This window comes from Galendromus occidentalis, unplaced genomic scaffold (assembly GCF_000255335.2).
Source record: "Galendromus occidentalis unplaced genomic scaffold, Mocc_1.1 scf7180000077442, whole genome shotgun sequence".
NCBI classification, from domain to species: Eukaryota; Metazoa; Arthropoda; class Arachnida; order Mesostigmata; family Phytoseiidae; genus Galendromus; species Galendromus occidentalis.
The window spans coordinates 734380-757811 of NW_003805430.1; the positions used below are offsets into that span (position 1 = coordinate 734380).

Consider the following 23432-nt stretch of genomic DNA (forward strand, 5'->3'; position numbering starts at 1 on the left):
GACGCCTCTTACATCCGGTTCGTTCGGGAGCTCTGTTCGCTCACAGTGCCTCAAGCGACTGGCTGAGCGGCAGGCGGCGATCGGTCGCTCTTGGCTCGGTGCTACCGGTCAGCCGCGACCGAATCGGCTGCCACGGCTGCCCGAACTCGCGACAGGCCATCGCGCGAACGGAACAGAGCTGAACACGTAAATCGAGTGCGGCCATCGTAAGAGTACGATGGATGTTTGCTCCGCGAGGCTGATGCCCTATGATTCCCGATAGCGACTCGACGTGCATTCATACATAGGTCGCAGTGACTTCCTTACATGCACGTCCCATCAAGCGATCAGGATTGCTGTTCTCGTCTGGAGTATTGGTCCTACATGTTTGGCTAGGTAAGGAATGACAAGGCACTCGTTCAGTCCTCGCAGCCGTTAATTTGCCAATAGGGAGGAATTCTTATGCCTCGCTCGAGCAGCCGTTTTCGGTCTGACAAGCCTCCATAACCCACGTTTATACGGAACGATCAGTCGGTCGCCCAACGGACACCATTTCTTGATCAAAGGAGCCAGGCGTTCGGCCAGCAGACCTCGGGAGCCCAGCGCGTCGGATAGCCATTCGTGGTGACGTCCTTCATCTGCTGCGACACGGATACAAGCGAGGACCTTCGCTTGATTCCAGCTCCGTGACCACCGGATGGATACCGAAAGACACACCGTAATCTCAAGCAACAGGATTTGTCCGGTCGCGTACGGTTACCTTGCGGGATCGTGACGAGTCTACCTCGTCGATCGCTCCCACGTCGCTTCTCTCATAATTAGCTGGTCAGGGAAATGAGAGGCTACCAATGACGGAACACGTTTCAGCAGTGGATTCTCTCTTCGAGAAGCCGTCGCGCCGAGCAGCAAAATATGAGCTTGGGAACCCGGTGCGAGCGTTCGTGCATATCTTGATTGATTGCTTGTCCCGGTATGGAGTGCTCCGATCCTCCTCCTCTTCCAGAAGCTCGTAATATTCTTCTCCCTGCGCTCGCTGTGGAAGAGGCCAATTCCGGGAGCTTTCGCAAGGGATCTCTGGGTCTTCTGCACGCCTGCGCCGTCGTCGATTGTCATGGATGTCCAGCGAGCCAGGCCGGCAAACAGCTGTCCGAGTTGATACTCGTTCGATTCACCTGTGACCAGGACGTTGATGTCAAGCATGACCCGGCATCCGAAGCTGGGTATTGCAAAAATTCCTTGGTAAACATACAACCTCTCGCTATCGAATGGTATTATCACTCGGATGAAAGTCAGCTGCTGGTGCTCGAACCTCCGAGGGACGACTGAATCTTGGAATCCCTATTATTTCCTCGGACGTGCCCTTACTGCAGAAGCGCGATCCACTCTCCGCAGCGACCTCGGCCCTCACATCTCCGGATGAGGCCAACTCGGTACGCAGACATGTTCCTTAGTGTCGCCACGCCTCAATCTGGCGAATTGCCAAGTGGCTGCTGATATCGATTGATCGACATGTTATTCTTCTCTTGCTGCAGCGCGGGTGATGGCAGTGTCGTTTCGATGTTATTTATTTTTTATACTGCTGCCCACATGCACAAAGCCGCACGTACACGAGCGCGGAACATCGTACGTTCGGAGTGTGCAGCTGCTTATCGCCAATGCTCGATGACCATAAAAGACCTCGGAGAAAGCTCGCCCGTACAAACCCTTACTCGGGAAGGCATATGTTTACGCCGGAAAAAAAACTCCCCCTCACTCGGCGAGCCGATGGTCGCTCCTATCTCTCTTATCCCGAGTTCCTCCTCGGAGCCCGAGTCACTATTCTGCGCCTTTCCTTATCCCGAACGCGAACATGGGTTTGGCGTTCGTTCAGCATACAAACCCCGATCCACACGCGAGGCTCGCCAGGTGCGACACTGCGTACTTCAAAACCGATCGAATTCGCGATCCCGGATCCCAGAGACATCCTAGCGATCGACGATCGCCGACTGTTGCGACTCCGAAGCTCCGGGATCCGAGTCTCGACGAAACTAAGAAGTTTCAAGTCCCACCCGGACGTGGCGGTATTTCGACCGAACGTGACTTGCCAACAGTTCTTGACGTATTTCGAAGCAGGATCGATGATGCTGCAGCGGGCTGTCTGCGCCTCGTTGCGGAGAGCAGCGGTGAATAGTCCTTGTGATCCTCGGAAAGATCCGCGACGGCGATCAACTCCTGGAAACATGAAAATCACAGCAAGAGGGGGTGTCGGGATCGTGGGGAGGAAAGAGATGTCCGCCTTCGAAAGTTCCATTAGGTGGATAGAATTCATATTTACATGTACGAGATCAATTCGTTTTCGCAACAAGAGTTTATTGGTGATTCGCCCTCCCCAACATTCTGGTAGGGGTCAGTATATACTTTTGTTCGAAAATTCACTGAGCACAGAATCTGGGCCATCCCCAGTTCTCGGTATTTCCGAGTCGCGTAAAAAGTGATTTTCATGCTTACAAACTCATCCACTCCTCGAAGGCCATGTTTCACTTCAACAAATCCTCCGATCAATCGCGAATAGCCGGCCAGATCCCAGCGCACGATCCGGACAGCATCATGTATAAATTACTCCATTGGAAATTCTATGGGGAAGTCCGCCCTCCGATGGACTTCTCAAACTTCTTCTCATTCAATAAAGTTCCTTGAACCGTTCCATCAGCGTCACGGTACAAAGGGCAATCGGGAACGAATGTGCATCGATTGAGATTCGTACGGCCAGCGGCCTGTGGACTTGGTAGGATCATGCCTGCCTGGCCTTGAAATAGAAATCCGTCCCGAACCGGTTGAGATCTTCGATGACTCGATATCGGAACGACGGGAACAAAATCGACTAGATTTGGCATGAGCGCTACTGAGGAGATGTCTCAATAGGAAAATATCTGCGTCTCCTTGGACGCTCGCTCGTCAACGCACCATGAAGTATTTGCCTGCCCCTTTGGCCGTCCTTCCCGATCCGAATTATACCGCACCGCACAAACGAGCGCCGGACAGATTGCCCAACAGCACGCGCGCAGTCAACGACGAGGTATTGGGCGAGAGAGGCAAAAAACGACCGCGGAATCCCGCGCTCCACGAACGAATGAAACTGTCAGAGCTTGACGGCTGATTAACGGATGTATAATGAAGTTTCAGTCGAGGAACGAGCGCACCGGAGTCTCTCGTACGACGAAGGCCGCGCCCAAGTGAAACAACGAGAGGAACTCATCGCGGCGGAAGGGCGAGCCTGAAGGAACTCGGTTGCGTCTCTCCATGACGGAAAGGAATTTTCTCACTCAGAAACCTTTAGAATCGAGCATTTATCCGTCGCATGAAGAGTTGACAGCGAGGGCTTCAACTTCCGGCACGTCTCAGTCCGCTCTCCCCTATCGGTACAGCGACTGGGCGGCAACGCAGGAATTTATCCTTCCCCGCTCGCTCGCCCGGTCGCCATCTATCATTTCGGGAAGCTTCGAGGTCGCGAGAGTTCGTTCAGGATTACGCCCTTACACCGCTGCCGGGAGAATTTTACTCGAAATTCCGTGGGGGGTCGTTGCGTCTCCTCGTCCGTCGTGCGTCACCTTATTCTTCTTCTTCCAGCAGGAGAGACACAGCTGTAGAGGGATCTCCGGCGAGGTCTGCGGCGTGAACGACCGATGCGCCAGTGGAGCTCCATTTGTTTTACAGAAACAAAAATCAAAGAGAGACATTATGTATCCAGGCGATCGATTCGGGCTTTCTTCGAGTCATCGTGGCATCATTCGAAGTCGATACGAGATCTTCATCGAGTTGTTTACAGTGAGTAGGTTCCCGCCTGCCAGCCCAGTCTCCTCCACCGATATCTAAGCCCTGAAGAGAGCTATCACAAAATAGGAAGATGGTCCCCAATAATGGGTGACCAGTCTTTCTCTTCGATTCTCCCCTCCTTCTTCTCTCTTGTCCTCCTTCGTTCCTGTCTTCTTTCTTCATTTACAAAGTGTATAAACATTGAATGCACAAGTATGCAACAGACATCTCCGCAATGTGTAGACTACCAACTAGGTCTGTACAAATAGTAGTTCGTCGCTCGAGGCCTTCTCATAGAAACTTGTAGGCCGGTTCCCGACTCTGCTCTTCTTCGGGCTTCCACGTTCGAGGCGTGCAGACTTCTGGACCTGCCCACCAAGCGTGGATGTCGGGATAAACCTTCCGCGGGATGTCGTCATGCAGCATTGCACATAGTCTACAGAAGAAATACGTGTTAATCATTTCGCCTCTCCGACGACTCCGTAGATAGCTTTCCCAAAGCGATCGGTTGGCGGAGACTTTTTTGAGAAACTCAGCGAGTTCCTTGGTGGATCGGAAATCGTCGACGTGGATGAATGAATTTGTCGGGGACGAGCGCGCGTATTCGCTCTTACGGGCGCCCATCACGATCGGCACGATGCTGTGGTTGAGGCCGTTGACGAAAAACTTCTCGGTGATATAGTCTTTGCAGTTCGAGTTCTCGAACGCCAGGTAGAACTTGTAGGTGCTGTCGAGCATTTCGAAACAATTTCGATTGTAGCGGGGACATTTCTTCTGACTACACGCGCCGAAAACATCGACGTCGATGTAGGCCCCCAATTTACGCGCAAACTGCAGACGTCCGTTGCGCGCGTTGCAGTTGGATACGAACCACGCGACATTCTTCGTCCTCCTCTCAAAATTCGTCGCCGTCGCGCCGGCGGCGCCGTCCTCCTCCTCTAGTGGGGGGTCCTCCGTGACGTCCGGGAACGGGACCCATTTCTCGTAGGGGGCCACGATGTCGCTGTCGTGTCGGTATGTTGCCGTCCAGTTGAACACTGGGCCTAGGTCCCGGAATCCCGGCGTGTGCATGGGGCACTCCAGCAAATAGAGGATATACACTTGGTCGGGTCGTCGCTTACCAGGTGGGGCCAGGTACCTGTCGAACGGGGAAGAAAAATTCAGCACCGTAAAAACAATCAGTCATAATCTGAGCAGCGGAGAGCCAACGCCCGCGGAGTGAAACGTCATTAGCGTCGGAATTCCGGGACAAGAGAGGCCAAATGCCTCCGCGGAAGCGGTTCGGAATTTTCGGCCCCACGGACCCCAAAAAGGGGCGATTCCATCAGCTCTTAATACCGCTCTCGGAGAGGGAGGACGTGGGGCTGAGGAGAAATCCTCTTAATTACGCTGCCGCGGACGTTCCGCGCTCGTGTCCGAGAACGTCCTCGGACAAGAGCGCGATAATACGATGCGGACGGATCGTACCGACCTGTCTTTGAAAATGAGGGCGTCCGCCTGCTCGTGGTCATTTGTGATCGAGCATCTGTTCACGGGACAGTTGTCCCGGAGAAAAACGTCCTGTCCCAGAGGAATCGAGCCCCAAGCGGCTTGTTTCAGGTAGATTTTTTCAACGGTCCCGTCGTGTTCAGAGGCATGAACATCAACTGCTCGACGATTCGATCGCTGTCCGGATCTTCATGAGGCCACAAGTTTCCTGGAATAAAGACTCGTTTAGTCCCTCTTGTTCCGTATTCAAAACTTCCGGCGGACGAACGGCATGGAAGAGTCGAGTGGTGTCGTTTCCATCACAGCGGAACTCTGCTAGGTCAGTCCTCGGATATCCGTCCGAGCTGAGCGTCTCGACCCTGGACGTGACACGCACAGTCGTGGAGAGAAAGTGCACCGTCCCTGCGACCGGCGGGGAACTTATCGTCCGCGCCGAGGGACGACCGGAAGAATGAGAATTCGTTTTGAACAGATGATCCCTGCCGAATGGTTACGGATTGCCCGACCTGCGCCGAGCTCGGGGAAGACTGCGACGTCGGACCTGATATCAGACTTGACAGAGTCACGGCACATTAGACACATCCGACCGAGAACCTAAATGGGAGCTCGACCGGCCCACGACGATGGTCGTCGCGCGCACGAACGAGAAAATGTTCCTTTGAGAAATGCGATGAGAAATCCCTCCGTTGGACTCTGTCCTAGAGGGGAGATAGATACCATCTACCCGGCGGAACTTCTCTCGCTCACGCGAGCGTGACCGGCCGAGCGTGTTGCCATGCAAGTCAGGTTCTTCTGACTGTCGACGACGAACTCTACTTCTCGGCCGTTGCGCTCCCCTCATACCAAGAGGCGAAACAACAGTGTCCATGCTCGAAGTCATGGTCGCAACGTGCTCTCACGCGAGAAACTTTTCGGGGAAGAATCTCAGAGCATCCCGGCGAATCGTTGTTTCATTGTCTGCTCCATCCTACTCGATGACTTCTCCCCTTCGACACAGACCGATCGTGGTTTCCGCCGCACGGTGTTGCTCTCCGATCGATCGAATCAAGTGCACCCTTTCGACGAGCTCCAATCACAACCTCAGCGCACGCTGTCGCGGCCTCCGAAGGTAGACCAGGCGAGCGATTACGCATTCCTATTAGGACAACGACATCGATCGTTATCGCGCGATCAGATCGAGTCCCTGATTTGCACATTTTCGGCAACTCTTTTCGATTCTTAGAGAAGTTCTTTTCCGCGAGTAACCGGGCGGGTTTCGTTCCCTCCACAGACACCTGGGAACATGAGGTTTCGTACTCCGGCCGAGACTCGATAAATGCAAATATCTGAAGACGCTCCCAGCGACCTCAATAATCCTGGCAGTATCTCGAGAAGGACGAGAAATGGATGTGCGTCGACGCTATTATCATTTTATATTATCTCCGATATGTTGGAGCGAGAAGAGTCTCAGCTCACGCTCCACCGCATGATTCTCGTAAGCACGCACTCCCGGACGGCGGACTCGAGCTTTTGGAGCAGCTGTGCTGGCAGTGGAGCTGACGAACGATACCATTTGCCCGCTCGGGAAACTTTCCCGAGTCCTCCCGTGATTCTCCTATGATATTTCCCAAAGCCAGTGGTGCAGGTACGCCGAGTGTGGAGGCTCTCTCACGTGAGATTGGCAACGAAAGAGTGCTCGAAGGATATTTGCGAGTAGAACTATAAAAGCCTAAAAGCGGCCGACCAATAAAAGTAAAAGAGCTCAACTCGCTCCAACTCGCAGGTCGCTCAGTGTCGAGGCTCCGACCGAGCGACACAGGAAGTACAGTCTCTGAGCTTGCGGATGTCTTTTGCATTCGCATGGGGCGATTTTTCATTGCGACCATGATCAGTCGTCGAGCCGACTAGCGAGCGGAGAGCTTCTTCTTCCTCCATGACGGAGACAGCTGCCCAACTCCTCCGGCGGTCTGCTCACTGAGAACCCACGCTCCGATGGGTCCAAGGGAAGCACTACGGAGTCTCTGTCTTGAGCAACGTCGGGACCGCTTCTCGGAAGTCCACCACTTCATCCTCGGAGCCGCTATTCCAGGTTGAAACTTGGATTCCATCCAATGGCGGTGAAATTCCGTAACAACGAACACCATCAGCAGAGAATTCCATCGAAACCAACGAGAAACGCAGTTCAGATCGGCTAGAGCCCCGCGGGGTGTACCGTCGCAAAACCTCGCAGAACGCCGAATGAAGCATATGACAGACGATCTCCATCACTAGGAAGTATCTTCGAACGAAAGACGAGCGTCAACCAATTTACTCAAAACTGTTGAGTCAACAGTGCATCCGAAAAGGAAGATGTCCCCATGGGAACGAAAACGCGACACCGAACTAGCGAATTCCTGGAAAATACGCGCCGAAGGATGTCATTATGAGCACCATCAAATAACATTGTGGCGAAAGTACGTCGAGACGTGCCTGGTTTGCCTTGTGCTCCACGTCACGATTCCATTACGAGCATTGAGCTGGGACAATTTAGTGACCCTCGCTCATCTCGGGAAAGCGATCCTCCTCTTTGTTCTTGCTTTGATTCTTGTTCCCAGAAGATTTCCATCTGTTTGTTACGAGCGGTCCGAAAGCACTGAAAGCATCATGACAGATGCTGCTGCTACGGGAAACAGCGTCCTGGATTCGCCAAGAAAACGGGACGGTCGGAGTGTACCGAAGGATGGGAACAAAGGGGGAACAACTCAGTTCGCTGCTGTGTGAAGTCGTACATTATGCAAAAGACGTTCTTGCCTTCCATTCTGCGACGACGACTACGGCGACGCCGCCGCCCACCGACTCGGCTCTCGCTCCGACAAGGTTGTGCCGGATCACAGGAAAACTCGGATCTGGAGATCTTCCGGGCTTTTGTTATCATCCGGTGCCTCCGAGGATTCGGCGGCCGTAACGGCCGTGAGTGATTGTTCACCGTCCGCTCCTCGTCCAGAGCTGCAGTCGCCGAATTGAGCACCCGGCACGATACAACTCGTTCCCTTTCTCTAGCTCCTCCTGGTCCGATTTCTTTTCCTCGCGAGCGGATCTCGACACCGAGCCCCGGCTCGGCCCCCGTCGGCCGTGCCGCTCCGGAGCAGACATGTGACCGATCAGACGAGTGACTGTTCTTTCCAATCCTCGGACTCGGGTACGGTACAAACGTTTCGAAGCGTTCCGTCAGCTATCACACTTTGGATTGCTATTAGAACCTGGATGGGGAAGCTCGCGGTCGTAGCGTAACGACTTCGCAGCCTGTATCCCGTATCTTCTATCGTCCTTTTGAATAAATCGACCCTTTCAGATTCGGAGCGCTCCGGCCCCTCGGCTATCGGTCTTGAGGTGTGAATAATCGTGAGAGTTTCACGATCGGAGGCTTCCGGGTCCGCGAGTAGTAAATGTTGCAAGAGTTCCCTAATTGATCGATTGCGTCCCGATTGATAGAGATCGAGCCGGAGTCCAGTTCCATCGTTCGCGACATCGGCTTGCGAGTATTCACTGACTTTCGATGAATCAAGCACAGGCTCCGCAGAACTCTGACGCGATGTGTGCATATGTTCTGCCTAGATTTTATCAACGAAGCGATTTCCGGATCGGTCCGAGACGGAAAATGGCTTCCTTCCTGCGCCAAGTTTCCTGCTCCGGAAGGGTCAGACTCCATCGAAGGTCCGATTCTCACGGAGAACGCCAGAGGAACTCATACGCAGCCGTGTGGAAGGCAAATACCCTCATCTTCGCTCAGATAGTCTCTGAGAGGCAGAACATTGAACCGTTCGAGCATCCCGGCGTTTCCCTCAGAGTTTCGCCTCCCATCTCTTTACGACGATGCGTCTTAATTCCCTCAGCCGTTCTCGGGGAGCAGGAGCAACTTCCGATTTCATTTGCGACTCCTTCCCGACGGCGCCGCATCACTCGCATCCAACTCGAAGCTCGGTACGATCGCTGAGCGAATCTCGGGGACAACTCCTCCGGAATGCCATGAACCATCCCGAGGCGAGAGGAGCAACACGCAGGCAATAACAAACAGCTCATTGCGATCACTGTATCGCCCCTCTGCGAGATCTCGATCCTAGGGGAATTCTCATGCACGACGTTGCTCTCTCCGACCGCTCCGGTTCCTCTCCCCGACGTTTCTCTTCGAGGAGAACGCATCTCATCGTTGAGTTCAGCACTTTCATGCGCTTGTCTCAGACTCGGAGAGCTGCACCGCGCCGAGAATTCCCCCTTCCGGCGACACCGACGCCAGCGCAAACAATGAGCCGCACCGCGCGTCACAAGGCCCTCCTTTGAGCTCCACACCGTCCATGTCGAAAGGGAGAAAGCGACGGTGTCATGTCGCCATAAGGGTTATTCTTCCGCGTCAAGAAAGATTCTGAACGCGGTCTCGGATGAGCGAACTGCCCGCAAAGAGGTTCCCTCGGAGGGAGCGACTGTCCCGAGCTCGCGGACCAGCTTCCTTCGCTCCGTGGGACCAGGTCTCCTCAAGGAAAGAAGCGTGTAGCATACGTTTATTTACGAACGTACACAGAGGCGGGTCGGAGATCAAGGAACTACCCGCTGTGATCTCGCGGAAATCCACCAAGTCTCTGGCTTCAATCTCGTTCCGAATAGCTTTCAAGTATTGCAACGGTTGCTCGGAGTATATGATGAAGTCGCGGGTATAAAGGCTCGCACGCGGCCGACCATGGCAGGAAAGAAGTCCTCCTTCGAAAGTAATGTGATTGAGCGGCGCAAAAGCGAAATGGATTGACGGATGAAAGTACGTACAGTCGGGTCCGACATGAGCAATGTAAGGGTCGCTCTGATGGTAAGGATAGGGAACGAAAGGAAAAAATATGACCAATTGCCCGGAGGGAACTTCTTCAATGACGAAGCCGCGAGGAACATCCGATTGAGCCCGAATCGGACGGTGGTCAGTCTGATTGCTTACTGAGTGAGACCCAGGCAAGCCGCCATTCGGATGCTTCAGTTTCCCTCTCAGGAAGTCGCACGGAGCACTTCCGGGACGGCGACGGTCTCCTTGAATGGGAATGAATATCCATCCAAGTCCTTGCAGCGTAAGAGGTTTCCCTCGCAAAGAACAGGTAGGTACTCAATGTTGACATGGCTGCCGAAGTCGGGCTAACAATGAGCCGGCATGAGAAACCTCTTTTCATAGAAGATCAAGATCTCTCCTGCGGTGAGCCCAGGCGCGTTTCTCGTTTCTCCTATATGTGACACAGGTAATACCCCGGCTTGGAGACGGTTGCGTCGCATTTCTGCCCAACGTGTGGAATAGTCAACGAGACGGGTCTTTATTTGAGGCACCCGAGCCCGGACACTCGGAGGGACTCCGCTAACCGCAGCGCTTCCTGAGCCGCTCCGAGCGGACGCATGAACGGACGGCCGCTCGGAGCTATCGCGTTGCCGTCCTCAAGCAATCTATCAAGTCCCGACTCGTATTTGGCCAAATGAGCACCACTAAGTGGCTGGAGAAGACGCAGCGATTCATCCACGGAGCTTCACAACGCATGTAATGGAGAGCCAGAACAATCAGCCCTGCCAGGTCTGGTGGAGGAACGTTTCCGCAGTTCGATCGTGCCGCCGCCACGTTAGTCAGTCAGCCGAGCGGCTAACCGACCGACCCACCAGCGAACCGCCCTCAATGGAGCGAACAAGCGCTTGCGGACCGAGCAAATGATAAACTCCCATCTTCCCCTGAGAGAAGCGCTTCCTTTCTTCCACTGCGGAGGACAGCATCTCCCTTTTCATGTTTCTGTCCTCGAGACGAACCCGGGAGGATTTCGCGCCCTCCGCGCCAGAACCTCCAGCTGGCAGGACTCGGCAGATGCTCTTCCGTCGATTTTCTAGAATCAGCGACCTTCTGAATTCCAATCACAGAATGAGCGGGAATTGATTTTAAAGATTCGAGTCTTGATAACATCTGGGAAACAGGCGGAGGGCTGCCCCCTTCCTTTCTGACAATGCTAAGAGATCTCTCTAGCTCCCGAGGATTTTCCAACAGTAACTATTATCGTAGCCAATCATCGAAAGAGGAGAAGACCGTATTTCTGAATTGACCTCAAGATGAATCTTATTTCCCGAGATTTCCAATATCCCGTAGAAAGCTCACCACCTCCCAGCCTCCATCGTTTCTGCTCGTTCGGTCTACGTTCCGTGAAAGGCCCGCTGGCCCGGAGCAGAATACACAACCCCTTGTTCGGAGAATGTCGATTTGCGGATAACGGGCATGGATCGGGAAATCGCAAAAGTTCCGAACAGCGGAAGCTTGTTCGCCCACATCCGGCATTCGATCATACACAGAGCCACTGCGTTACGCACGGAACTTCGGTGCTCTCGGGTCCGCATTTCGAGGATTGGGCCAGTCTCGGGAGGGAGAAAAGCTCCTAGGTCAAAAGCTTGGAATGTTTCCCACTTACCTCTTTCGCCCGGCAAGGGACGCTTCACCCCATTGTGAAAGAACCAAGGCCTTTCTGCGATTTCCTTCGAGTTCGGCTGCTTGTGGTTCTGTTCCTTGGTGTGATCCCGTTCCTCGTTCGACTTCGGGAGACCTGAGCGGGCTTTCGAGAGCGGACTCGATGGAGAAACTTCCTGCTGTTGTTCTGGCTTCACATCGAGCGGAACGGGAGGCTCCACCAGGTTCGCGTGGAACGTCGGGACCACGAAGTACAGGTACGCACCACAGAACAGTAGCGAAGTCACCAGCAGCACCCGACGTAACTTTTTGAAAGTCAGCATCTTTGCCGGCTTCGCCTGAAATAAAATTCCGTTCAGGAACGCTGCGCATGACCGCGTCGATGAACCCTGCCATCGGACACCTTCAATCGTATACCATTACGGAGACGGGAGTGAACATGACGCCGAGCAAGCGTGAGCCGGAGGAGCCGCCCATCCCAGCGCGGCCTAACTCCGAGGCAAGAATCCCCTTGAGGGCTTATGCTATGCAATAGTTCCCGCAAGATTCCAGGGGGTCTCCCGGGAGTTTCCGCAAAGGTTTCAGCTGAGATTCCCATGCCGGCTCCACCGCTGTGACTGCCGGGCTGCTCCTCGTCAGGGATTTCGTCAGAGCCGTCCACCAGCAACATTTCCGGGGAATTTGATTCGCGCTCCGACTCCGCATGGAGACTATATGGAATCCGTCGACGGGAGAAATATTGGGTGCTGTCCGGGACTGTGACGCTCCACCAAGCCCAGAAACGTAGGTATGTATAATCATATGAACAAGACAAATCGAACATGCTTGATGCTTTCAGAGTGTCAAATTCGTCAATGCTGCCTCAAAACCGAAGTCTTTCAAGCTCAGTCGACAGCTGAGGATGACGCAGTGGGCCAGATCAATGCAAGATCACCTAAGCACCAATCCAACCATGGGTAAAGGATTTGTCATTGGCTTGGGCGTCTACCGAAGCCTTGGCGATTTATACAAGCTCACCTAGAGCTCCTGCTGCCATGCCGTCTGGAACTCTATAATGTCCGCTCTGTTCAAGCGGCAAGTCTGATTCTCAGATTCCCCCCATGCAGAGAAAGTGAGAATCTGCCAAAGTGGAGATACGGTGGGGCATTTCGAAGCGGCAGGCCCCGAAGAAAAAACTCTGACTGATGCTAGGATGGGGCCGGATCCTCAGGACCGAAGGGAATTCCCGATTTGGACAAGCTGAGCTCCGGGCGCTCATGGGTCCGAGAGTTTTGGTTCCGAATGCGGACCACCGATATCTGGCAAAGTTGTCCGCCAGACAATGGGGAAAGCCTGCCTTTCTACGCGCCTCCGAGCCTGATCGCGTCCCGCATCACCTTCCAGCCCCGTCGATATCGTACAGACGAAACTTCATTGTGTGGAACCGTGGCGTGACAAGCTTACAAGGCGACTGTGACAGAAATCCAAAGCGTCGACCTACATCACGACGGTGTTAATGGCTAACAACTGAATCCGCGAGCTGCTGAGGGATACTTCTCCACCATGAAGGCAAACGCTTCCAAAGTTCGATTCCGAGCATTCTCAGCTGAGCGTCGGGTAGCGCTGAGTCTGACCGGGACGGCAGAGAGGACTTCTAATGTTGCTTGTACGCCTCCGCAGAATTCGGATGATTATCGAGCTTCGGTCAGATAGCGGGCTCTACGATTCAGACCCACAGAATTGACGCAGGGTGTCGTTCGACTGTGCGCGGAAGACAGAAATCCATAAACTACGGAATCAGATGTCGATTTAATGTGATCATCGAGCCCCCTCAGATCACTGAAACTCAGCGCGACTTCAGCGCGACTCCGAGCCGCCTTACACCGACGTTTCGGAATAACCCAGGTACGGCCGCTGCCGCGTCACCGGAGTCCGAATTCTCGTGCGGATTGGTGGGCCATCGTTCGGACTGATCCGAACAGATTTCTATGATTGACGTCCAACGTGAACTGGATTGCTATTCTGCTCTGGACGTCAGGTATGATGCACGAGTGAGCTCGGCCGGACAAATGGAGACAATTTACGCGTATCCCGTAGGCCGACACAATGGAACGTTCGAAACAAAAGCCTCGTTAAATCAGACAGTCGAGCTCCCTGAAGTTTGAGCCGGATGAAAGTCTCCGACAGCCCTTATAGTCAAGCATGCATGACAAAGTCGCCAGGGAACCGCTGAATTTGGATAATCATCCAAGTCAAGATATGATTGTCGCCTATTGGAATGCGACGGATTTCCTGGCCCATATATGCTCGGATTGCAGTTCAGCCAAGCGTCGGTTCGATTCGGGATCACCCCGATTCTGGTCGGATCCAGCCACTTCCCCTTTCGGTCACTCGATCAGTCTCCATGAAGCAATCGATGGCAAGAAGACGTCGAATCGACAGCGATCAGTCGCCGGAGAACTCCTGTGGTTCACAGGAGCAAGCGACAGCTCTCTTGATTAAAGTCAATTGAAGAGACGCCACAGACGGGCGGTCGGACTGACGTCGACGGAGTGACTGACTAATCGCTTCCCAAGCTAGTGGGCCGTCTACGCGAACCGCCGCGCTGCATACCCAAAGCGACAGACTGAGTCCGCGAGATCGTTTGTTGACATTCCGGCGAACAATACTCCTCAGTTTCCGAAGAATCGCGACGCAAGCACGAGGTTAGATTCGATATCCGTATCGGATTACTTCGGAAGCGTTCAAGGCTTTCGAAAACATTCTGGCAGAGCTCGGAATCGTCCTTCCGACTGCGAGAAAGGATCCGGCCTCTGGATTATAGAGAACATCGGTGGAATGAATACTTCACTTTTTTTTCAGATCCACAGGCAGAAGAAGAGCCCAGTGAGACTCGAAAATCGCAGCCAAGCAAAGAACTGAACTTATGCTGGTCTGTCATCTTACCGAGGCGATGATCTCCCTGGAGAAAACATCACTGCAGTCCCGGATGATTTCCGAAACGGCCCGAGTAAATATCCGAATCCATCATCGATCTGAACAGAGTCGACACTTTACGCATAACTGCGCGTAGCATAATAACTCTCGTAGTTCAGCTAGACCCATGTGGAGAGGGTTCGAATAGGAGAGATCTCCACTATGCGTGACACGCCACGTCAGGATGCCGAGTGATGATTCGGAAAGATGTACCACACTTGACAGACTCAATTCGGAGTCTTCCTCAAAGGCCACGCTCTGCTTAGACAGAAAAATGTGGCTTTCGAGTTTCTGCGACCCGGAACGTGGAGCCCTTCGATCTCAAATTCACGTGCGGTTTTTGGAATAGCGAGAGTAATCAGTAATTATAAGGAGACCTCGTGATAGACTCTTGGGAATAGTCCCTATTTCGAGCACTCGAACGAAGAGCTCGCTCGGTGGCCGAACCGCCGCGTCGCTCAGATCCGAAACTTCGACAGGAAGATCGTATCGCTCGGCAACGCATGGCGTGACAATAGGTCCGAGACAGCGTACCGGATAGCAGTACAAATGAGTTCAACGATTTTCGATTTGAATCAGCTGAGGATCCACATCCGGTCCAATATCCTCGATGGCCGGTCCAATCAATGGCTTGACCGTTGAGTCCGGCCGCAGCTCCGGCGGTATTTTCGCCGCCACGAACATCATTGACAGCTTTCTAGCGCTCCGAATGAGGAGTTTCCGGTGCAAACGCGTCGATAAGCCAATGCGACAGGCGAGATCGACGCTATTGTCGCTCCGAAAGCTATTACACAATGGATACATATCTGTCAATTTCGGATTGCGTCTGCTATTAGGGATCCAGACCGAGACGAGTTCGGAATTCACGGTGAGAGCTTCGTCATTTTCCGCGGGCGACACACGGGTCTGATGGGAAAGCGCCAGAAGATCATTTTGGCCCTATCGCGGATCCCGAGAGCGAACACCATGGAACAGGTGTATCACCCGCGTAAATGGCTGATTCTGAGCCACGTGACCCGAGCCTCCTGATCTCACTCTCCTTGGGCCGACTTACATTGCTCCACCGATGAAGCACTACAGTCCTGAGCAGGTTCCTAGGGAATTTCTTCGTCGAAACTGGAATCCATTTGTTGGCAGCTATCAGCGTTCCATATCAGCTGCGAGGTTTTCACAGGAGTGAGCGTTGTCTGCTCAGGACGACAACACATCAACCGCGGTCGGGAGAGGGTCAGGACGAAGGAGGGAAGAGGGGAGGAAGGAAGGACTACAATCCTCCCGAGGTTCGAATCCGGGGCGCGAGCATGCGCTCTCCTGAATCACTCGCGAAACGAATGCTTCCTCGCTGTACTCCCTTTTCGTGGACGGCTTTTTCCAGGAATGGTTTCTCCCTATCCGACGCGAAGTTCTCGTCTCTATCTGACCCATGCGACCTTCCTATAATCCCTCGGGATCAAGCCCGGGAGGAGGCGCCGCAACTTCGGCGGCCGCTTAGTTCAGAGCGATGGCTGAAGACCTTGATACGTTTTGATGCGTTATCCGACCTTTGAGTGTCTGTGCGACGATTCCAATCGAAGTATGGATTCCCCATCTGTTCGGGAGGCTCGGGTTCGGCTTCGCGTCATCGGCTGCGGAATTCCGCGTGCTGCTGACTTTCGCCAGTTTGTTAGACAGGTGGACGGGCGGAATATCTAGGTTCCGGTATATCAGCTCCACGACTCGTCTCGCGGGCATTCACTTACGCGAGAAGCCCTGACTGAAGCGGTGTAATACATATGTAGTCGCTTGCTGTAATCGTCCGAGAGGGGAAATTTCGTCAACAACAAGTTCCGCGAGGTCGAGGCATTGTCATTTGAAAAGATTTAGTCTGCTGCGGGATAGACTTTCTGGCCGGGAGTATTCTAACGATGCATCCCCAAGGTTGGGATCATGCACGAGGCCCCGTTCAAGATCGTGGCCTTGGAAGAACAACAGGCACCGTTTCGGATGGCCTGTGCTCCGTATCGAAGACGACGATCGGAGGACCGTGGCACTCACCTAGGTGATGAGCGCAGATGCGAGCGGCTGCTGCTGTCTTCTGCTGCGCCAGGCACGTTGCGTTTACATCTAGTCCTCCTGACAGGAGAAGATAATTGTGGCTCCGATTTTTCTTCAAATCTCTATGCGCTGCCCTTGTCGATGACTTCTCTTGCTGGGCATGACCAGATTTTATTGTTATCACCTCCGGAACGCAGTCAGAAGAGCTGCTCTCGATTTTCGGCCGAAAGCGTTGTAACTACAGCTTCCACAGAACCTCATCCTCCGCTCCTTCTGGCCTTATCTTGTCGGTCTGAGAGGCAGAAAAGTCTTCACTGCGAGAATACAGAGAGACAGGCTCTGAGCTGCTCTCAAATGCAATATGGAATTCACTCAAGATCATGCTGCTGGTTTTTTCTCGAGTCTGTGACTCTCGCAGCGGGACCGGTTCAGAGACTTAGATCTTCGAGGCTCTTCGTGTTGGAGGACCTCGATGGATTCTCAAGAGGTATTTGAGGCGGAGGAGGCTTCACACTTGACAGACTGATTTTCATCGGGAAGCCTGTCGATCGCCCGACATCTACGTGCCGTCCTCGATTCTGATGGCGCCATCGCTGCCGGAAAGCGTAAAGTGGAGCCTTTTCCCAGTCGTCTCCGGGAAGTGTTATCGGAAAGCGGCTGGCAGACAAACCCGAAGAATTCCCGAAGATTTCTGACTGTATACTTGGTGCAGTCATCCATTGCCGGGAATCCGATCTGGTAGTTCTCACGAGGTTCGAATCTATCTCAGGGGGTCATTTCGGGGGTCATGAGCCCTCCTCAGAAGGTAGCTTCGAAGAGCTCAGCGCTTCGGGAAAGCTTTGATCCTGTTCCTCCACCGGAAGTAACCCCCAAGTCATACCTAGTCCTCCTCTGAGCCGTGTTGATCAGTCCAGAAGGAAATCCGAAAAGCGTCGAACGAGGAGTTTAATGACGGGAGGAATCGAGCAGGATTCACTAGGGAACTCGTTAACCGTCCGGGAATCCCAGGACCACCCGTAAGCAGCGGTCAGACAAATTACCGGGGACGAAGGCTCGAGGCAACTCTTGTCGTCCTTGCACTCGCTAAATTGGGGTCAACGATGCTGCCGAGATCCGTCGTGCATTCCAAATCGATTTCAGCCCTCATGCCCTGCTGTCGATGAAACATCGAATGCCAATCTGTGATTCCCGCGTCAAATCATCCCTCTCCATACTAGAAACGCTCATTCACATCGCTCAATCTGTAAGGTGCAATTGAATGCGGGATAAACTTAGGTGCCTGGATGCAGAGCTGCGACTAGACAGCGGTGGTCTTCTCCGTCGGTTTCCCTCGGGTTCCCATTTTGCGGGTGGTGGAATCTGAGAATGGATCAGGGATGAGGAGCTTCGGGGGTTCCACCCGGAACGAGGCTACGAAATCATCACCTCCATCGATCGGAAGGATCCGATATGGGAGACAGATTTTTGCCGGGACCCACAATCAGGGAAGCTGGATGTCCGCAGTGGTTCACACCGAGTAAATCGGATGAGACTCTTGATGAGATTCAGAGACCGCGCTCCCCAAGTTCTGTGCACCGAGATGACCTGTGCCCGATTCAATCATTTGGGGAATGATTTCACGCAGAGCGATTCTTGGAGAGGATGGATATCATCCAAATGATCATACCGTGTCCTCCGACTCTCAAGTGGTACCTTCCTCGAAGAGGGAGCAACGATCGCAGCTGACTCGAGCGCGGCAAGCTCCTATGCGAGATCGGGTTCTTCGCACACCGACAAGGAGGGTTAGGACCATGACGTTCTTCCCTATCGACCGTAGCGGACTTATACCAAGCGTTTGGAATGGTCGGTCTTCGGACTCGAAGACGCGGCTCCTGATTCTCCTCGTCCCCGGAATCCATGGAGCAGCGGCTCAAAGCGGTCGAGGCCCCGATTTTCGCGAGCTACTAGGCACGGAACCAACTAAGGGAGCTCAAGCACCTTCAGCTGCCGGAGCCACACCTGGCTTTTGACACGGATGAGGATTCGAGCATCTGTCAGATGTATTTTTTCATTATAATTCTATGGTAGGGAAGAGAATGCTTGGGATCGTCACTTATAAAAGAGTTCGTCGAGACGGAGGCCGTCACGGAGGGACTGCTGGATTATTTGTGCGTTGCTTCACTGGACTTCCAGAGAGATCCGTTGTCGAAGGAGCCCTACCGACCTATTTTCCCCGTGGGAGATTTGATGAAGTCGCCAATCTCTTTAGAAAACAGGAAGGCCTCTCTAGCCCACACACCGAAGGTCTTTATGACGAAAGGGTGGGCGACATATGTTTTCGTCAGCAAGGCCAGTGTACCTCGGCTCAGACAAGGATTTGAGTATTCAAGTGACATCTCTTTCGGGTCGTCTTGTTTCGCTCTGTGAGAGTGATCTCCGATCACATACTTTGGACAATCTTCGATTCGAACTCGAATGATAGTTAGGCGAGCTCCGGAAAAATAGGATCCAGGATCTCGAGGATATCGCAAGGGCTTCCAGATCGGATTGACATGCTCCCCGATGGGATTGGTGATCATTGCGTAAATATAGGTGAATCGTTTAAGGATAGAACGCTCCCCAGAGATCCGCGAGCCGACTCCGGAGCTCATCTACTCGAGATTTGTCGAAATGGTCTCGGAAAGAAATAGCCGAAAGGGAGAGCAGCAAGTTAATGGAAATAAACAGTCGCGAAATCGCTCATTCTCTTCTCATCATTTGCGTGAACATCATGAGCCGCGGCTTGGACTTCTCCTTCGGGGTAAACGCTCATACGCGGGATAATTGCTCGCGACGAGGAATCATGATAGCGCGAAACCCAGCCTCAGGATCCTCGCGCGCAAGCAAATGAAGAGATGTCAGATATCAGTAATCATATTGCATCCAGTGCTCCGATTATAGTATACCGGTTCACAGAACTCCACGAAGGAATGATTGGCGAGCTCGAGCGCAATCTCAACTGCAGGATCATTTACGCCGGTGGGTTTCTCTGGATTCTGGATCCTCGCTCCTCCGGTATCGACACGCTCGGAACATTTCCAATAGTATATTCAACCTGGACAGGTTCGGGAGCATGCCGCGCCGTCGCTTTTTCTCGACGGGTCTCTGGAGCTCTCATCAATGTCACTCGATATCATGTTTTGGCGGAAGAGCCGGCGTCATCACTTTGTGTCAGCTGAGAAATATCCGCTCTAATCTTCCCGTCTGATCCTTCGTGGATAGAAAGAGCCGCGTCGGCTCATTACGCAGTCGATGCCAATCGTGAATACCACGCTGGACTGTTTTCCCCCTCGAACCCTCCGAACCTCGAAATTTCAGCTTGGGAAATGCCCGCCTATGACTCTCAGGGGCGGCTCATCATACATACTCTCCGTTCTTGGGGGAGGAGGGGGGAAGGGGCATGAAGTCAGCTCCGGGCTCAGAATGTAAGTAGATCGGAATGGTCGGAACGAAATAGATCCGACAAAATACGTTGCTCGTACGCCGGAACTCTATGGAATCGAATCCTCTTTTACGTCGCTTGCGTCTGCACGGAACATGTTTTGGAAACAAACTCTCCCGGTAGCTTTGGAGATCCACCGCCACTCCAGCCTTATCCGCCAAGGGAGAATCTCGTTTCGCTTCTGTCGCTCACACAACTCGACTGAGCTGCTCTCCGGAAAGGTCGCCCTCAAGCATGCGATCTCATCGTTTCCAATGTCATTGTGAAACTCCTCAGCTTGTGGGCGGAACCCGTCGAGGTTTTCTGTTTGAACAGTTTGCGAGTGGGAGAACTCCGTTCACAATGATATTCCAGCGCTCGTGCCCGCTCTCGGGCGGGGACTCCGTAAGGAGGATCTAATCGGTGTGGGAGAGTCGCTTCGACTTCGGGTCCATCATCTAGCGAGCCGTCAGTCTTCGAATGATAACTCGAGGCATCGATCCTAATTTCAAGTCCCGATCTGAAATCGGTCGGGATGCCTCCCATTTTCTGTACGGAATCATGCGAGGAATCCGACTCTCATCGATCGCCCAGAAGCGGCCGGACCTCCGCTCAAATACAAGGAGCGGCTCAGTGCTCAGAACGGTATTCGTGTGTAATCCCTACGTCGGCGTTGTCGCCGGCGTCGGCTTCCAATGCCGTCCGCTCTCTGCGGTATTCGGTGGGACAGATTAGCATGCTTCGTTGAGGAGCATAACTAAATGCTCTGTGACAGTCGTTCGCGAACAACAGCGACCGTTTAGCGACGGAAGTCTTTTGTGGAAGCTCGGATTCTATGAATGCTTTTCAATATAGGTATATTCCGTCAGATGTGATTCTGTTTAGGTAAATACCGATTTCGCGGACAATGACGGGTCGGTTGGTCGAAGCATCCTAGCGGATGGCGAAACCAAGAGTGAGGGGAAGTATAATCAGATATTTTCGGTTGACACTTCACTTCGCGCTCTCAGCTCGGGATTACACAAGTTTCCCGAAAGAGTTTGACCGGTCAGAAGTCTGCGGGAAGACGAGAACGAGCGATCACGTGCTCGGGGCCTCCAGCGCCTTCCGGGGAACAACCGGAAAAGCAATTGTGGATTAGCAAGAGTTGGTTTCCGCTTCGGACATTCATCTCAAGTCGCTTCCACTCCAATTCGAACCTTGCGCCACGCAACCCTCGCCGATGCATGTCGCAATCGCGTCGAAAGGAGCAACTCTAATCTTCCCAGCGGTCTGATGGCCAGGCGAGGATTTCATGAAGCGCAAAGTGCAGCACTATGGCCGTCCTTGACGGAACCTGGGGCGTAAATTCGCATCGCACATCTATATACACCTATCACTGGTCACTGACCGGGGAACTGGACTTCGAATTGGAGACTTCGATTGGGCTACGCCTTAACGAAATAAATGGAGAAGGCTATGATTTGGATTGGAATTCTAATGAAGTACGACTGATGCTGGCTAGTGAATGAGCCGAGGCTCTTTGACTTCCGATTCTGGGAGCGACCCCGCGACCTAGGTTTTAGATCCAGGGTCTGGGAGGAGATCCTGTTTCTTTCTGCAGGTTTCCGCGTTCCGCTACGGATATGTGGGTAGCTCGACCAGACTGCTTTCCCCCAAACATCCCGACCCTACCTAGCTCGTCTCTGTAGGGAATCGATCTGCGTCTCTGCTCAGTCATTCTCTCCCGATACTTGTCTTAGGTTTGAATCACAGACGAGGAGTTTTGATGAACGGTGAACTGGGCTGCGGCAAGGTTTCCCGAGGGAACATCCATCTCTTGTTCTGTCTTCCTAAATCAGATATTTATCCGATTGATTCCCCGTCATCCTTCCACTGCGCGCAAGAGATCGGACAGTGGGTAGGACGGGCTCCCTGTGAGTTCACTGGACGAGCTCCTCGATTCTCGTCGGAGACAGATGTAGGGACTTCGCTGAAACGAAATACGACTCATCGACGACCCGACCCTGCCATCAAGGGGTGAGGAAATTCTCACCGGTCGGTTTCGAAAGCGATCCGGCTCCATGAGGGCGACGTTACGTTTCTGCCAGTTATTACCCCGGACGATTCCCGATCTTCCCGAATCTCTGAATGGAAGCGTCCGACCTAGATCTGAACGGAGTCTCGCTGCGCCCCGGGCAGCTCCTGCGTGCCCTCGTCCCTGACCTGCGCTCCCATGTAGGTGATCCCATCCAGCACGGGCCTCAGGGTGAGACAGCATTCGAACGTATATATGTACGCCTCCATATATGTATGTGCGATCCGAGACCCTATATATGGGAACGCTGTTCCATTTCAAAGGGAATCGAGTGAAGACGGCCCGGCGCGAGTCCCGGAGCCGAGGCAGATTGGAAACATTTTGATGAGAGCGGGTCCAGAATTTTCAGTCTTTTTTGGAAATCCCCGTCCCAAGTCCGAGTTCAACGTCGCGACTTCAGGATACTAGACATGCGAGTTCGTGTGCGAGAACTCATTTCGGGAAACATCATCTCACCAGTCCGACAGCAAAACTCCAGCTACCCGACGAATACCATGGTGGTGGGAGTCTCAATCCCTCCTCCCTTCGGTGTACTCGCGGTAGGTCCTACGAAACTATCACGCTAAGCTGAGCTGCCAGAGTTCAGTAGAATCAAGAGCCCTTCTAGGGCAAGGCTCGACGAAGGCATTGTTGTAGGACCTCCTCGAAGGCCTTCATACCGTGTAGTCCTTTGAGAAGAAGCCGGGTGCCGCTTTCGAGTACCTACTAAAATTATAACGAACTCAGTGGGCGCCAGCGGCCATTCTCGTGGCAGTATCCTCGCGGAAGTCGCTCAAGAGTCCTCATGGAGTGTTATTAGTCATTATCCATCGTTTTGATGGTCTGGAATTGATCTTGCCGACGATCTCTTTCAGCCCACTCAATCATCACGGAGCATATACCACGTCACCTCGACCTTCCGATCGAGCGACGGGTTCTACGGCGGAGCTGCTCGTGCTTTCGAGGCATTCGCATTCCGCACCTTAGGGAACCGCATAATTCCGTCACGAATATCTGTCGCAAGTCAAGAGATGCCCACGACGCGTAATCTCAGAGGATCCGGGAAGGGGGAACTTCCCTTCGAGATCCCGTGATCTGATCCTAGAGACTCGTGCTCCATACGGACAAATAATATCGACACGGCGGTAGCATCGATTCAGGCATGCATCGGTCGAAACTTTGAGCTCACTGTTCGCTCAATCCGCCGCAGTTTTCCCATCGGAGCTGAGTGGGGTAAAATTGAGGAGGGAAAAAATCATAGCGAGCAC

At 53.3% G+C, this 23432-nt stretch overlaps 1 protein-coding gene across 1 annotated transcript; it reads right to left on the bottom strand.

Moving 5' to 3' along the window:
• Positions 1 to 3642: 3642 nt before the first annotated feature.
• LOC100899699 (glycoprotein 3-alpha-L-fucosyltransferase A-like) lies at positions 3643 to 12350 on the bottom strand. Its single transcript, XM_029111476.1, is given in 5 exon segments — positions 3643 to 4909; positions 5243 to 5402; positions 5405 to 5467; positions 11685 to 12018; positions 12174 to 12350. Coding segments are annotated over 5 exon segments (1581 nt in total). The 3' UTR covers positions 3643 to 4062.
• Positions 12351 to 23432: the final 11082 nt, after the last annotated feature.